Here is a 17,928-nt window from a genome sequence, read left to right as displayed (position 1 = left end):
TATATTATAGGGAATAGGGTGCCATTTGGGAGGGATCCACACTATGGGAGAAATAGACAGCAGCATGTATGTAAATCAGGAAACACATCAGAGAGGTAAGACTGTGTCTGTCCCAAAACAGGAAACACATCAGAGAGGTAAGACTGTGTCTGTCCCAAAACAGGAAACACATCAGAGAGGTAAGACTGTGTCTGTCCCAAAACAGGAAACACATCAGAGAGGTAAGACTGTGTCTGTCCCAAAACAGGAAACACATCAGAGAGGTAAGACTGTGTCTGTCCCAAAACAGGAAACACATCAGAGAGGTAAGACTGTGTCTGTCCCAAAACAGGAAACACATCAGAGAGGTAAGACTGTGTCAATGTCCCAAAACAGGAAACACATCAGAGAGGTAAGACTGTGTCTGTGTCCCAAAACAGGAAACACATCAGAGAGGTAAGACTGTGTCTGTGTCCCAAAACAGGAAACACATCAGAGAGGTAAGACTGTGTCAATGTCCCAAAACAGGAAACACATCAGAGAGGTAAGGCTGTGTCTGTGTCCCAAAACAGGAAACACATCAGAGAGGTAAGGCTGTGTCTGTGTCCCAAAACAGGAAACACATCAGAGAGGTAAGGCTGTGTCTGTGTCCCAAAACAGGAAACACATCAGAGAGGTAAGGCTGTGTCTGTGTCCCAAAACAGGAAACACATCAGAGAGGTAAGGCTGTGTCTGTGTCCCAAAACAGGAAACACATCAGAGAGGTAAGGCTGTGTCTGTGTCCCAAAACAGGAAACACATCAGAGAGGTAAGGCTGTGTCTGTGTCCCAAAACAGGAAACACATCAGAGAGGTAAGGCTGTGTCTGTGTCCCAAGCCGTTCTATTCCCTATTTAGTGCACTACTTTCGCCCAGGGCCCATAGGGGGTGAGAGCCTGTCACAAAGCAGGGGAGAGCTGCTAACTGATCAACAATCATCTGATCAGATACTGATTGACCCTGCTTTGTGAGCCTGTGTTATTTTCATGGATGTGCTGCATACCATTCCCCAAAACAGGTATCGTCCCAAATCTCTCAAATCAACTGTAGGTATCATGGTGCTTAGTGCTACAGATGGTCTTCCTCCCAAACATGACCTTATTTCCTATAATAATGTATTTATTTTGACAAGTCCTATATTGAACGACTGGCACACTAGGTCGGACACCCATGCATACCCCACAAGACATGCCACCAGAGGTCTCTTCACAGTCCCCAAGTCCAGAACAGACTATGGGAGGAGCACAGTACTACATAGAGCCATGACTACATGGAACTCTATTCCACATCAGGTAACTGATGCAAGCAGTAGAATCAGATTTAAAAACAGATAAAATACACCTTATGGAACAGCGGGGACTGTGAAGCAACACAAACATAGACACAGACACATGGATACACACACACGATAACATACGCACTATACACACACGTACACATGGATTTTGTGTTGTAGATATGTGGTAGTGGAGTTGGGGCCTGAGGGCAAACACTTAGTGTGTTGTGAAATCTGTTATGAATGTAATGTAATGTTTTTTAAATGTATAACTGCCTTAAATGTTGCTGGACCTCAGGAAGAGTAGCTGCTGCCTTGGCAGGAACTAATGGGGATCCATAATAAACCCCAGGAAGAGTAGCTGCTGCCTTGGCAGGAACTAATGGGGATCCATAATAAACCCCAGGAAGAGTAGCTGCTGCCTTGGCAGGAACTAATGGGGATCCATAATAAACCCCAGGAAGAGTAGCTGCTGCCTTGGTAGGAACTAATGGGGTCCATAATAAACCCCAGGAAGAGTAGCTGCTGCCTTGGCAGGAACTAATGGGGATCCATAATAAACCCCAGGAAGAGTAGCTGCTGCCTTGGCAGGAACTAATGGGGATCCATAATAAACCCCAGGAAGAGTAGCTGCTGCCTTGGCAGGAACTAATGGGGATCCATAATAAACCCCAGGAAGAGTATCTGCTGCCTTGGCAGGAACTAATGGGGATCCATAATAAACCCCATGAAGAGTAGCCGCTGCCTTGGCAGGAACTAATGGGGACCCATAATAAATACAAATACAAAACCCTGGACAAAAGTAGTGCACTTCGTTAAGGGAATAGGGTGCTATTTTGGACGCATCCTAGGTTTCACAGACTCCTCTGAATGAGATGTATCCAGAAGCATGACCTTTCCATTTAGACGACCTCAGGCTAAAAGAGGAAGCACTAATGAGCAGAAGGTGGAGTGAACGACAGGACTGGTCAAAAGCCATTCCACTGAACAGTTCTACTGATTAAATCACCAGTTAGAATTCTGCGTTTACATGTAACTGCCAAAATAAAGGAAACACCAACATAAAGTGTCTTAACAGGGCGTTGGGCCACAACGAGCCAGAACAGCTTCAATGCACCTTGGCATAGATTCTACAAGTGTCTGGAACTCTATTGGAGGGATGCGACACCGTTCTTCCACGAGAAATTACATCATTTGGTGTTTTGTTGATGGTGGTAGGAAACGCTGTCTCAGGCGCCGCTCCAGAATCTCCCGTAAGTGTTGAATTGGGTTGAGATCTGGTGACTGAGACGGCCGTGGCATATGGTTTACATAGTTTTCATGGTCATCAAACCATTCAGTGACCACTCGTGCCCTGTGGATGGGGGCATTGTCATCCTATGGGGGCATAGCCATGGTAGCCAAAATAACGGCCTGCCCAGCATTTTTATACATGACCCTAAGCATGATGGGATGTTTTAATTGCTTAATTAACTCAGGAACCACACCAGTGTGGAACCACCTGCTTTCAATGGATGTATATACAGGTCAGTCCCAGATGGATGGGGGCGTTGTCATCCTAGAAGAGACCACTCCCATCACGATAGAACAGCTTCACCATAGGTTGAAGGTGATCACTCAGAATGGATGTGTATTTACCTTGCCCTCTAAGGGGTTGAGTGGACCTGACCCATGCCCTCTAAGGGGTTGAGTGGACCTGACCCTTGCCCTCTAAGGGGTTGAGTGGACCTGACCCTTGCCCTCTAAGGGGTTGAGTGGACCTGACCCTTGCCCTCTAAGGGGTTGAGTGGACCTGACCCATGCCCTCTAAGGGGTTGAGTGGACCTGACCCTTGCCCTCTAAGGGGTTGAGTGGACCTGACCCATGCCCTCTAAGGGGTTGAGTGGACCTGACCCATGCCCTCTAAGGGGTTGAGTGGACCTGACCCTTGCCCTCTAAGGGGTTGAGTGGACCTGACCCATGCCAGGAAAATGCACCCCACACCACCACAGAGCCGCCAGCAGTGTTCCCATTACTCTGGCAGTTACCTGTACATCAACATTGAGCTTCTCTTCCCCTTCTAAGTGTGCACTCCTTCACTCCCCCTCATTGATTTAAAAGGAATGGACTTGGAAGACTCCCTCTAGTCAAACCCATGCATTCACCAATCCAACACTGAAATCCCTGAGGGATCACTGAAATCACTGAGAGATCACTGAAATCACTGAGGGATCACTGAAATCACTGAGAGATCACTGGAATCACTGAAATCACTGAGGGATCACTGGAATCATTTAGAAGGGGAAAGGAAATGAGGGTAAATCCTTGGGGAGTGAACGAGTACACACTTGGGGAGTGAACGAGTACACAAGAGAATAGGTCTGTAACCTAACACTGGGTTTGTATCAAATGGCACCTTATTCCCAAAACAGTGCCCTTCTTTTGACCAGGGCCCTATGAAACCTTGTCAAAAGTAGTGCACTAAATAGTTAATAGTGTGTGATTTGCAACCCAGATGCTCAGTAGAGCAGCCCTAATTGGACAAGAGCTATAATCAATAACGAGACAGTCATTTCTCTAAACCACTGCATAATGGTCAGATTCTAACCCTACAATCAGAAAACTCCTGTTAGTTTAACTTCCGTCCTCCTTCCTCCTCCTCCACTCCCCCCCTCCTCCTCTCCTCCTCCTCCTCCTCCACTCCCCCCCTCCTCCTCCTCTCCTCCTCCTCCTCCTCCACTCCCCCCCTCCTCCTCCTCTCCTCCTCCTCCTCCACTCCCCCCCCCCTCCTCCTCCTCCTCCTCTACTCACCCCCTCCTCCTCCACTCCCCCCCTCCTCTCCTCCTCCACTCCCCCCTTCCTCCTCCACTCCCCCCCTCCTCTCCTCCTCTACTCCCCCCCTCCTCTCCTCCTCCACTCCCCCCTTCCTCCTCCTCCACTCCCCCCCTCCTCTCCTCCTCCACTCCCCCCTTCCTTCTCCTCTCCTCCTCCTCCTCCACTCCCCCCCTCCTCTCCTCCTCCTCCTCCACTCCCCTCCTCCACTCCCCCCTCCTCTCCTCCTCCTCCACTCCCCCCTCCTCTCCTCCTCCTCCACTCCCCCCCTCCACTCCTCCTCCACTCCCCCCTTCCTTCTCCTCTCCTCCTCCACTCCCCCCCTCCTCTCCTCCTCCACTCCTCTACTCCCCCCCTCCTCTCCTCCTCCACTCCCCCCTTCCTTCTCCTCTCCTCCTCCACTCCTCCCCCCCTCCACTCCCCCCCTCCTCTCCTCCTCCACTCCCCCCCTCCTCTCCTCCTCCACTCCCCCCCCTCCTCTCCTCCTCCACTCCCCCCCTCCTCTCCCCCTCCTCTCCTCCTCCACTCCCCCCCTCCTCTCCTCCTCCACTCCCCCCTTCCTTCTCCTCTCCTCCTCCACTCCCCCCTTCCTCCTCCTCCACTCCCCCCCTCCTCTCCTCCTCCTCCACTCCCCCCTCCTCCTCCACTCCCCCCCTCCTCTCCTCTCCTCCTCCACTCCCCCCTTCCTTCTCCTCTCCTCCTCCACTCGCCCCCCCTCCTCTCCTCCTCCTCCACTCCCCCCCTCCTCTCCTCCTCCACTCCCCCCCTCCTCTCCTCCTCCACTCCCCCCTTCGTTCTCCTCTCCTCCTCCACTCCTCCCCCCCTCCTCTCCTCCTCCACTCCCCCCCTCCTCTCCTCCTCCTCCACTCCCCCCCTCCTCTCCTCCTCCACTCCCCCTCTCCTCTCCTCCTCCTATCCCTCCTTGTCTCCTCCTGCTGGGTTTTTCACGCTCAACAGTTTCCCGTGTGTATCAAGAATGGTCCACCACCCAAAGGACATCCAGCCAACTTGACACAACGGTGGGAAGAATTGGAGTCGACATGGGCCAGCATCCCTGTGGAACGCTTTCGACACCTTGTAGAGTCCATGCCCTGACGAATTGAGGCTGTTCTGAGGGCAAAAGGGGGATGCAACTCAACATTAGGAAGGTGTTCCGAATGTTTTGTCCACTCAGTGTGTGTGTATATATATATAATCCCATGAACTCCAACTACGTACTCTTTGTTGTGTTTGAGGGTCAGGTGGTCTGACTCAAAGTAGTACACATCTGGTTCCTCTTCCTCCTCCTGTTGACTTCCTCCTCCTCCTGGCACCTCCTTCCTGTTTAGAACTCCCTTGGCCCCGCAGAGCTCCCCGTGGCCCCCGCTGGCCCCACCGTTCCCCTGCTCCATGGGGACAGACAGGGGAGACCCCTCCCTGGCCTGGATTCTGGAGCCGGAGGAGGGATTAGGAGTAGCCGGAGTAGCGTCCAGCTCTCTCCCCGCCTCCAACCCCTCCCACAGAGGGCCGTTGTCCCTGGGAGGGGAGCAGGGTTTGGGGGAGGAGGAGGGGGCCACAGCCTTGCCCCCGCCGCAGCCCGCCCTACGGGGCGAAGTCCTCAGGGTGTACCTGTGTTCGTGGGGCTCTGTGAAGGAGGGGGGCGAGGTGCTGGAGATAGAGAGGGGGTGGGAGGGGTCTGAGGGGGGGTGGGAGGGGTCTGAGGGGGGGTGGGAGGGGTCTGAGGAGGGGTGGGAGGGGTCTGAGGGGGGGTGGGAGGGGTCTGAGGAAGGGTGGGAGGGGTCTGGGGGGGTCGGGGGGGCTAGCAGTGGCATGGTGGATTCTCCTGAGTTGTTGTTGTTTACAGCGTCCTGCACCACCAGCGGCATGAACGACCATCCGTTAATTCCCCCGCCGCAACTCTCCTGCTCCTCGGTCGCCGCCACCACCTCCTCCTCGGTCGCCGCCACCTCCTCGGTCGCCGTCTCCTCCTCGGTCACCGTCTCCTCCTCGGTCGCCGCCACCACCACCTCCTCGGTCGCCGTCACCACCACCTCCTCGGTCGCCGTCACCACCACCTCCTCGGTCGCCGTCACCTCCTCCTCCTCGGTCGCCGTCACCTCCTCCTCCTCGGTCGCCGTCACCTCCTCCTCCTCGGTCGCAGTCACCTCCTCCTCCTCGGTCGCAGTCACCACCACCTCCTCGGTCGCCGTCACCACCACCTCCTCCTCCTCGGTCGCCGTCACCACCACCACCACCACCTCCTCCTCGGTCGCCGCCGCCGCCACCTCCTCCTCCCCGGTCGCCGTCACCTCCTCCTCCTCGGTCGCCGTCACCACCACCTCCTCGGTCGCTGTCACCTCCTCCTCCCGACACACCGAGTCCCCCACTACATCCACCTCCTCCTCTCTGACGGACAGGTGGGGAGTAGAGGAGTCCTCCTCAAAAGAGGCCAAAAGAGGAGCAGGATACTCCCCTGAGTCCTTACCCTCCTCCTCCTGCCCAGGATCAGAGTTTCTAGAAGGCACTATGGGGTCCGGAGGCGCCCCCCTCTGGCTGCCGTTCAGCAGTGCTGGACCAGGACCTGGACAGGTGGTGCTGGTGGCAGCGCTGGGACCCAGGGAGTTTGTCTGAGCATCAGGGCTACTGCTGGTCTGCCCCAGCCCGGTACGTGACTTATGGGAGTTGGAGTTCTGGGGCTGCTGAGCATGGCTGTCGCTCTCAATATGGCCGCCGACGTCATCCTCCTCCTCCTCCTCCTCCTCTCCTTCCTCCTTGACAGTCTCTGAGGGGGCACACGGAGAGGCTGCGGTGGAGTTTTGTCTGAGCAGGTCGCCCCCTTCACTGTTCTCCTTGACAGTCGCTGAGGGGGCACATGGGGAGGCGGGGCTGTCAGGTTTGGGGGGCGCAGACGGGGGGTCATCCTTGGATCCATGCGACTCCCCAGAGCGGGAGCACCGTTTGGCCCTTTTGAGGATGGGCGAGGCATCCCTCCCCCCAGCCCCCGACGTCTCCTTCCTCCTCCCCTCACAGTTCTCAGCCTTCTCCGAACCCCCGACACCTTCTCTCTCTGAGCAGGACAGGACCCTCTTCCTGGGGCTCGCCCATGTCTCCCCATCCACTGAGGTGGCCTTGTGGTGAGCTACCTTTCCCTGGTGAGCCCCAGGCTTCTCTGAGGCACCCGTCTGACCATCCTGCCTCTTCTTGGGGGAGCGTGGGGCCCTGCTGCCGGCGAGGGGCGACCCCTGACCCTCCTCCGGCTGGGCGATACTGCGATTCCTGAGGGTTCGGCCACAGAAGTTCTCGTCCAATCCATTGAGCCCGACCGATGACCTTGTGACGCGCGAGGAACGGGACGTGGCCATGCTACGGCGGGGGGGCTACTGGCGTCTCATGGTGCTGCTGCAGAATGGGGGCACCTGGGAGCATAGAGGAGACAGAGGTTATAAGGCTTCATAAAGGATACATTAGGCTTTGCATTATTCATCTAGGGGCTTAAATCCTAAAGCACATTTAATTGAAAGGGAATTAATCTTTGTAAGCAAAACATGTTTTTATATCAACACAGAGGATAATGCATAACTGAATAAGTTTCAGCGTTGGGAGATGCTATACTGACAGAGGGTGAATAAGTTTCAGCGTTGGGAGATGCTATACTGACAGAGGGTGAATAAGTTTCAGCGTTGGGAGATGCTATACTGACAGAGGGTGAATAAGTTTCAGCGTTGGGAGATGCTATACTGACAGAGGGTGAATAAGTTTCAGCGTTGGGAGATGCTATACTGACAGAGGGTGAATAAGTTTCAGCGTTGGGAGATGCTATACTGACAGAGGGTGAATAAGTTTCAGCGTTGGGAGATGCTAGACTGACAGAGGGTGAATAAGTTTCAGCGTTGGGAGATGCTATACTGACAGAGGGTGAATAAGTTTCAGCGTTGGGAGATGCTATACTGACAGAGGGTGAATAAGTTTCAGCGTTGGGAGATGCTATACTGACAGAGGGTGAATAAGTTTCAGCGTTGGGAGATGCTATACTGACAGAGGGTGAATAAGTTTCAGCGTTGGGAGATGCTATACTGACAGAGGGTGAATAAGTTTCAGCGTTGGGAGATGCTATACTGACAGAGGGTGAATAAGTTTCAGCGTTGGGAGATGCTAGACTGACAGAGGGTGAATAAGTTTCAGCGTTGGGAGATGCTAGACTGACAGAGGGTGAATAAGTTTCAGCGTTGGGAGATGCTAGACTGACAGAGGGTGAATAAGTTTCAGCGTTGGGAGATGCTATACTGACAGAGGGTGAATAAGTTTCAGCGTTGGGAGATGCTATACTGACAGAGGGTGAATAAGTTTCAGCGTTGGGAGATGCTAGACTGACAGAGGGTGAATAAGTTTCAGCGTTGGGAGATGCTAGACTGACAGAGGGTGAATAAGTTTCAGCGTTGGGAGATGCTATACTGACAGAGGGTGAATAAGTTTCAGCGTTGGGAGATGCTAGACTGACAGAGGGTGAATAAGTTTCAGCGTTGGGAGATGCTAGACTGACAGAGGGTGAATAAGTTTCAGCGTTGGGAGATGCTATACTGACAGAGGGTGAATAAGTTTCAGCGTTGGGAGATGCTAGACTGACAGAGGGTGAATAAGTTTCAGCATTGGGAGATGCTAGACTGACAGAGGGTGAATAAGTTTCAGCGTTGGGAGATGCTAGACTGACAGAGGGTGAATAAGTTTCAGCGTTGGGAGATGCTAGACTGACAGAGGGTGAATAAGGGCAGTATCTTTCATCTAGTGCCAGTTCAAATAAATCACTGGACTTTTCAAATGTCAGCTCAGCTTTGATGCTTCGGCTGTGAGTGCTCTGTGTCGGTCTGGGGAAACAAGGAGACTGGATCCCAAATGGTACCCTATTCCCTATGTAGTGCACTACTTTTCGAAGGGCCATAGGGCTCTGGTCTAAAGTAGTGCACTATATAGGGAATAGGGTGCCATTCTCTGGTCTAAAGTAGTGCACTATATAGGGAATAGGGTGCCATTCTCTGGTCTAAAGTAGTGCACTATATATAGGGAATAGGGTGCCATTCTCTGGTCTAAAGTAGTGCACTATATAGGGAATAGGGTGCCATTCTCTGGTCTAAAGTAGTGCACTATATAGGGAATAGGGTGCCATTCTCTGGTCTAAAGTAGTGCACTATATAGGGAATAGGGTGCCATTCTCTGGTCTAAAGTAGTGCACTATATAGGGAATAGGGTGCCATTCTCTGGTCTAAAGTAGTGCACTATATATGGAATAGGGTGCCATTCTCTGGTCTAAAGTAGTGCACTATATAAGGAATAGGTGCCATTCTCTGGTCTAAAGTAGTGCACTATATAAGGAATAGGGTGCCATTCTCTGGTCTAAAGTAGTGCACTATATAGGGAATAGGGTGCCATTCTCTGGTCTAAAGTAGTGCACTATATATGGAATAGGGTGCCATTCTCTGGTCTAAAGTAGTGCACTATATAGGGAATAGGGTGCCATTCTCTGGTCTAAAGTAGTGCACTATATAGGGAATAGGGTGCCATTCTCTGGTCTAAAGTAGTGCACTATATAGGGAATAGGGTGCCATTCTCTGGTCTAAAGTAGTGCACTATATAAGGAATAGGGTGCCATTCTCTGGTCTAATGTAGTGCACTATATAGGGAATAGGGTGCCATTCTCTGGTCTAATGTAGTGCACTATATAGGGAATAGGGTGCCATTCTCTGGTCTAAAGTAGTGCACTATATAGGGAATAGGGTGCCATTCTCTGGTCTAAAGTAGTGCTCTATATAGGGGATAGGGTGCCATTCTCTGGTCTAAAGTAGTGCACTATATAGGGAATAGGGTGCCATTCTCTGGTCTAATGTAGTGCACTATATAGGGAATAGGGTGCCATTCTCTGGTCTAATGTAGTGCACTATATATGGAATAGGGTGCCATTCTCTGGTCTAAAGTAGTGCACTATATAGGGAATAGGGAGCCATTCTCTGGTCTAATGTAGTGCACTATATAGGGAATAGGGTGCCATTCTCTGGTCTAATGTAGTGCACTATATATGGAATAGGGTGCCATTCTCTGGTCTAATGTAGTGCACTATATATGGAATAGGGTGCCATTCTCTGGTCTAAAGTAGTGCACAATATAGGGAATAGGGTGCCATTCTCTGGTCTAAAGTAGTGCACTATATAGGGAATAGGGTGCCATTCTCTGGTCTAAAGTAGTGCACTATATAGGGGATAGGGTGCCATTCTCTGGTCTAAAGTAGTGCACTATATAGGGAATAGGGTGTCATTTGGGATGCATTCCTCATCTCTCAAGGCCTGGTTTCCCAAAAGCATCTTAAGGCTAAGTTCAAGTCAGAACCTTCGTAGGAGCATCGTTACACTTCCGAGCCGTTTCCCAAAACCACCGTTATTAACATTACACTTGAAAAAACGCTCGTAATCTGATGCCCCGTTTAACATCGTAACGTATTTCATTACGCCGTACATGAACTTCATGCAATTTAATTCCACTACTGGACGGACAGACTAGTCTCTCGTCAGAGATCGCATTTATTTTGGGAGATTGCAAAATATGACCTTTTCATTCAAGACAGGAGAAACATATTGTTTCAGTTGATAATAAAAGTTAGTTAGTTACTTTTCCCTCATCTTGTTTTTCTAACTTTCTAGCAAGTCAAGCTAACTTAAAGAGCAGCTAGCTAGCTAAAAGCTAGGCTATACTGTAGCTAGCAACCTCCACCTAATAATCATCAAACACAAACGTCATTACCATCACAAAACCTGAAAAAACAGGGGGGGGAAATAAAAATCTGGAAACACACAAAAGGAGAAAATGTAATTTGGAGAGAAAAAATTAACGGAATCAGGCAAAAAATGTATTGGGTAAGCATTAGTATAAGCATTAGAATAAGCATAAGCATTAGCATTAGCCACCTCAATACAGGCAGCCGTAGCTGGTAATATCTCTCTAGGGAGATGATCTGTCGTCAGTATTGTGAATAATTATAATGTCAAGGAAAGATTTGAATAGAGAAAGCTGATCTGAGAGCAGCTCTCCCTTTCTATCGATCCCATCAGTATTGACATGCTCCAACGACACACTTAGTGACCACTCTCTCTAAGTGGTGGTGTTTTGGGAAACGCATGTTACATCTTCGGTCGTTGTAGGAAAAATACATTGTTTAAAACACTCGTAAGCCTAAATTCCATCGCTATCTGGAAACCACCGGGCCCAGGTCAGCAAGACCTGGGATTCACATACTAACTTTGCCTGCCTAGAGACTAATCAATCACTAATTGATTAGTGGAATCGGGTGAGTAGTGTTAAGGCAAAAATGTGTGTAGCTCCCCTGGACCAGGACTTAGAGAGACTGGCTCCCCAGGACCAGGACTAAGAGAGACTGGCTCCACTGGACCAGGACTAAGAGAGACTGGCTCCCCTGGACCAGGACTAAGAGAGACTGGCTCCCCTGGACCAGGACTAAGAGAGACTGGCTCCCCTGGACCAGGACTAAGAGAGACTGGCTCCACTGGACCAGGACTAAGAGAGACTGGCTCCACTGGACCAGGACTAAGAGAGACTGGCTCCCCTGGACCAGGACTAAGAGAGACTGGCTCCCCTGGACCAGGACTAGGAGAGACTGGCTCCCCAGGACCAGGACTAAGAGAGACTGGCTCCCCAGGACCACTCCACTACCCAGGCAGAACACACCGTCTCCACTACCCAGGCAGAACACACCGTCTCCACTACCCAGGCAGAACACACCGTCTCCACTACCCAGGCAGAACACACCGTCTCCACTACCCAGGCAGAACACACCGTCCACTACCCAGGCAGAACACACCGTCCACTACCCAGGCAGAACACACCGTCTCCACTACCCAGGCAGAACACACCGTCTCCACTACCCAGGCAGAACACACCGTCCACTACCCAGGCAGAACACACCGTCCACTACCCAGGCAGAACACACCGTCCACTACCCAGGCAGAACACACCGTCTCCGCTACCCAGGCAGAACACACCGTCCACTACCCAGGCAGAACACACCGTCTCCGCTACCCAGGCAGAACACACCGTCTCCGCTACCCAGGCAGAACACACCGTCTCCACTACCCAGGCAGAACACACCGTCCACTACCCAGGCAGAACACACCGTCCACTACCCAGGCAGAACACACCGTCCACTACCCAGGCAGAACACACCGTCTCCACTACCCAGGCAGAACACACCGTCTCCACTACCCAGGCAGAACACACCGTCCACTACCCAGGCAGAACACACCGTCCACTACCCAGGCAGAACACACCGTCCACTACCCAGGCAGAACACACCGTCTCCGCTACCCAGGCAGAACACACCGTCCACTACCCAGGCAGAACACACCGTCCACTACCCAGGCAGAACACACCGTCCACTACCCAGGCAGAACACACCGTCTCCACTACCCAGGCAGAACACACCGTCCACTACCCAGGCAGAACACACCGTCCACTACCCAGGCAGAACACACCGTCCACTACCCAGGCAGAACACACCGTCTCCACTACCCAGGCAGAACACACCGTCTCCACTACCCAGGCAGAACACACCGTCTCCACTACCCAGGCAGAACACACCGTCTCCGCTACCCAGGCAGAACACACCGTCCACTACCCAGGCAGAACACACCGTCTCCACTACCCAGGCAGAACACCCCGTCTCCACTACCCAGGCAGAACACACCGTCTCCGCTACCCAGGCAGAACACACCGTCTCCACTACCCAGGCAGAACACACCGTCTCCGCTACCCAGGCAGAACACCCCGTCTCCACTACCCAGGCAGAACACACCGTCCACTACCCAGGCAGAACACACCGTCTCCACTACCCAGGCAGAACACACCGTCTCCACTACCCAGGCAGAACACGCCGTCTCCACTACCCAGGCAGAACACACCGTCCACTACCCAGGCAGAACACACCGTCTCCACTACCCAGGCAGCCAAGCAGAGGAACAGCAGACATGACAACACACTATCACTCCATCAATCAATAACTGACTCTGATGCCTGTCTTAAAATAGGGAACAGAGTACTGTGTGTGATCATTTCATTACCTTCCTGTGGTATGACGTGATGCATTGTATTGTCATTCAGACCTAACCTTCTTAAACTTGTTGAGAGAGCTTACTGAAGTGTACCATACCATAGTAGTAATTAGTCTTGGCTACACCCAATAAATCTGGCAGCAGGGGACTGGTCGGGACAATATCATCACGCTGACATTGAGGGGAGGTATAATCTCACAGAGAAATGGCACCCTATTCCCTATATAGTGCTCTACTTTTTACCAGGGCCCAATGACCCGTAGGCCTCTCCATTCCCTATATAAACCCTAGTACACTACTTTTGACAGGGGTCATTTTATCCACTGCCTTGTGCCTGTCCCACTGTAGAACACAGACATCTTGACATCAATAACAGGGGGACAAAGTTCCCTTGCTGCATAAACTCTCTCCTCATATCCTTCTCTATATGTCACTACAACTCTTGTAAAGCCCTTGACAAAGAAACAATAGCCTTTCACTGGATTTAGCCACTCCCCTTTCTACAAGGCTCTTAGAATATGCCTGTGAATAGGCTAAATCAGTGCTTCTCAAACTATGGGTCTAAATAGATACTTTATTAAACCCAAGTGTATCAACTATATTATAAAACACAATGACTGTGCACTATCCATAGTTGTTCAGTCTGTCAATAACACATTCATCTGTACTTTGAGGCATTATGCAGGGAAGGGATGGGCAACTGGCAGCCATAACGTTCCTCACAATGGTTGGACACTGACTGAGTCCCAAATGGCACCCTATTCACTATATAGTGCACTACTTTTGACCAGAGCCCTAAACACTAATTTTGACCCGGGCCAATGGGGATCTGGTCCAAAGTAGTGCACTACGTAGCATGGAATAGGATGCCATTTCAGACACAGGCTCTGTTTGGCAAGTTCAGCTGGCCTAGCCAACGGTCCGGGGCAAATGTCTGGTTCAGCTGGCCTAGCCAACGGTCCGGGGCAAATGTCTGGTTCAGCTGGCCTAGCCAACGGTCCGGGGCAAATGTCTGGTTCAGCTGGCCTAGCCAACGGTCCGGGGCAAATGTCTGGTTCAGCTGGCCTAGCCAACGGTCCGGGGGCAAATGTCTGGTTCAGCTGGCCTAGCCAACGGTCCGGGGCAAATGTCTGGTTCAGCTGGCCTAGCCAACGGTCCGGGGCAAATGTCTGGTTCAGCTGGCCTAGCCAACGGTCCGGGGCAAATGTCTGGTTCAGCTGGCCTAGCCAACGGTCCGGGGCAAATGTCTGGTTCAGCTGGCCTAGCCAACGGTCCGGGGCAAATGTCTGGTTCAGCTGGCCTAGCCAACGGTCCGGGGCAAATGTCTGGCAACATGTAAACATTAAAAGGCATCAGCAGCTACAAATCTAGAAAGGAGATCATTCAATGATTCAAAGTGTAAGTTTTCCATGTCAAGCCTAAATGACTTCATGCCCAGGGCGCGTTGCATGACATCAACTTTAAATGGACACGTGTTTCCACTAGCTGAGCATGCACTGGCTTTTCTCATTCTCCCCGTCCTGACAGTCCTGCTGTTATCCAATACATGTTTGCTAACGTTAGCTAGCGGGGTTTTAAAACCCTGTAAACAAATAAAGTCACAACAACAAAACTCATTAAACCGCGTGTGAAAGGAAAGCTGATAGCTAGCTACCTTGGTTGGTATAGGAAACGGTGGAGTAGCAGGTAGAATTTGTGATCCAACTTCACCAATTCAATAGAGTAAACAATGGGAGTATTTAGTTTGTCTTTACTTCACCATATATCTCCATTCAGCGGGCCTTACCGACTACACCAAATCCGCGGATTGGCATGGCACTAAGGCCGACAGGCGGGGAGCACCGGGGAACCGCAGCCTGCAGAACACAAGCCCGAAGTTGTACAACTCTGGTACGCTGGGGGGGTCTAAGTAGTTCGTTAGCTAGCTCCAAATACGTTAACTAACGTTATTATTTTTGCAAGGCGAACTCGGCTAACTAACTACTCCATGGCAGTGTGTTTATCTTATACCAATGCAAACTACTACGCTAGCGTTAGCTGGCTAACATGAGCTGGAGTGTGTAGCCGCTATCGGACCGTTAGCCCACATGCTAACCAACCCATAAAAAGGCTGCAGAAAGCAGACAAAATGTGCAAGCTTTGGTCGCACCCTACAGCATTATGCACCATAAAGTCTTTGCTACTCCCAACTCATTTCTGCCCTTCTCTTCCGTTAAGTCGCACAGTTTGCAGGTGGCTGGATAACAAAAACGTTAACTAACCAGTTAGCTTTGTTTTATTACATGAAATAAAACTAGCTACGTTAGCTAGCTAACTTAGCGTTTAGTTACATTGGCGCACCGGAGCTACCGAATTCAGTAGTTATATATCAGTCTTACTAGTCGTCAAATAACGGGTAGCTAGGGAGTAATGGTTTAAATGCAAATTAAAGTATTTGACAAACTAGCCAATACTAAAGCAAGTTAGTTGATAATCGCATAGCTGAACATTGGTAGCTAACGTTAGTTGATGGACATTAGCGGTTGCCAAGCTAACGTGAGCTAGCAGGGATAGCCACGCAAAGCTAGGCCAAAGATGAGTTAATAACAGAATAGTTCCATCTGTGGCTAGGCTAACCGCTGCTAGGCTAACCGCTGCTAGGCTAACCGCTGCTAGGCTAACCGCTGCTAGGCTAACCGCTGCTAGGCTAACCGATGCTAGGCTAACCGCTGCTAGGCTAACCGCTGCTAGGCTAACCGCCGCTAGTAGCCGATTGTTCCGACCAACAACTTTCCTAAAGCATTCGCATACATAACCGACTCACTATTGGTCGACTTGACTAAAAAAATGTCCAGTACATAACAAGACTACGCTTCACTTCTGATCACAGTTGATTGCGACCGACTAATCGTTTATTGAAAAAATTGTTTATGAAGCTAGCTAGAGAATTTCACTCACCTCACTTCCACAAATCGTGTGCTGCACTCTCGGCAGCAGCCATGTTTTCTATCCAGTCAACTGGTCCGTGTGTGTGTGTGTGTGTGTGTGTGTGTGTGTCCGTGTGTGTGTGTCTGTGTGTGTGTGTGTCCGTGTGTGTCCGTGTGTGTGTTGCCTGGTTCCACAACTTGTCAAAAAATGCAACACTACATTTGTCCTGTTGCAAGGAGAACAGTAAAGACATCTTTGGCCCCTGAACTAGGCTGTGTGTAGCCCCGGCCACCCAATGCCATGTCTCAATTGAAAGTCATCTATAATTTTACCAAATGCACATTTTATAATCATTCAAAAATACATATTTATTATTTATCTCAATGAATCATTATTCATAATCCAGAAATAAAGGGTCCCTTATAATGAAATTAGTATTTCAGAATCTTATTAGATGGAGATGTTCCGATTAGTTGGTAAAAAAAAAAAGGTTTTGGTCCACAATTCAATTAAACATAAATGTCCATACAAAATGTTCAACTTTGATCTTAAAACCATAACATGCACTGCAATAACTATTATTCCAATTAAGTTGCTGGGTAAACAAACTGGTGAAGAGAAATCATGTTTGGGTTACACTGTTCTCTTTCATCATCAGGGTTTAATAGAATCATAGAATCATAGAACCAGAATCATATCAGCCATTCAGAATCAGAACAGATGTGTTTAGTTTAGTAATCAGAATGCATTCATCATTATGCATTATTCCATATAGTACACATACCTACAGCATTCTTCACAATGCTACTTCGGTCTTCAGTGACCACATACCATAAGCAACACCATACCCTTATACACAAGTTAATGCTTTCTTCCATTGACAAAACTGATGAATATTATGATTTGATAGCTTATGTAATTCTGTACATTTCAAAGACAAAAGATAGCCACAGAAGTTTGTGATTAATTGTGTACATATTATGCAGTGAGTGAGCAGCTTTACATGCAATTTAATGTGATATCTGTGGCCAGTAAGGTTTTCAATCATTTGTGCGTGTCAGGGTTGGGGTCTATACCCATTTCAATTCAATTCCACATTTTTCTCACAGAGAATCATTGAGGAAAATTGGATTTGGAATTTCAGTTTACTTCCTGAATTGAAATGGGATTGACCCCAACCCTGGCTGAGTGAGTGGGGGTCCCCTCTAAAGCGTGTCTTCTGAATGCTCTGGGACTGCCTGCCACAAACTTTATTCAAAAAGTCTATTAACATCATATGGATGCCTCCCAATGGTACTATATTCCCCATTGGGTCCTGGTCAAAAGCATCGCACTATATAGGGATTTATTTATTTATTTTTTATCCCACCTTTATTTAACCAGGTAAGCCAGTTGAGAACAAGTTCTCATTTCCAACTGCGACCTGGCCATAGGGTGCCATTTGGGCCAATGGGGGGTGAATACAGCCCAAGTGCTGGGACTGTCTATTCATTAGTCACACCATGTTTATGCAATGGAAAACAAGAGTTTATATTGGACAACTTCAGATAGGTGGATCCCCTACCAGTTTCATTCCTTTTGCTTCCTTTTCGATCCTAGTGAATACACCCCTGGAATCACTAGTACATTCAAATACACATTTACATGTACGTCATTTAGCAGACGCTCTTATCCAGAGCCACTTACAGTTAGTGAGTGCATACATTTTTTTATACTGCCCCCCCTCCCCCTCCCTTGGGAATCGAACCCACGACCCTGGCGTTGCAAGCGCCATGCTCTACCAACTGAGCTACACGGGGCCCCACATCAGACAATGTGTGAGCATGCCACG

At 50.0% G+C, this 17,928-nt stretch overlaps 1 protein-coding gene across 1 annotated transcript in view; it reads right to left on the bottom strand.

Annotated features, from left to right (window-relative positions):
* LOC311146341 (ZZ-type zinc finger-containing protein 3-like) overlaps positions 1–16,179 on the bottom strand; it is a 50,308-nt gene extending 34,129 nt beyond the window's left edge. The window contains exons 1-4 of the mRNA XM_084182824.1: positions 16,128–16,179; positions 6,330–7,499; positions 5,908–6,182; positions 5,323–5,751 (exon numbers count right to left, since the gene is read on the bottom strand). Coding sequence (XP_084038950.1) covers positions 5,323–5,751; positions 5,908–6,182; positions 6,330–7,445 — 1,820 coding nt within the window. The 5' untranslated portion in view covers positions 7,446–7,499; positions 16,128–16,179. The remainder of the gene's footprint in view (positions 1–5,322; positions 5,752–5,907; positions 6,183–6,329; positions 7,500–16,127) is intronic.
* Positions 16,180–17,928: the final 1,749 nt, after the last annotated feature.

This window comes from Coregonus lavaretus (assembly GCF_964263955.1).
Source record: "Coregonus lavaretus genome assembly, chromosome: 19".
Lineage (NCBI taxonomy): Eukaryota > Metazoa > Chordata > Actinopteri > Salmoniformes > Salmonidae > Coregonus > Coregonus lavaretus.
Note: the sequence above shows the minus strand (reverse complement) of the source record. Positions and strands in the feature narration are given on the sequence as shown.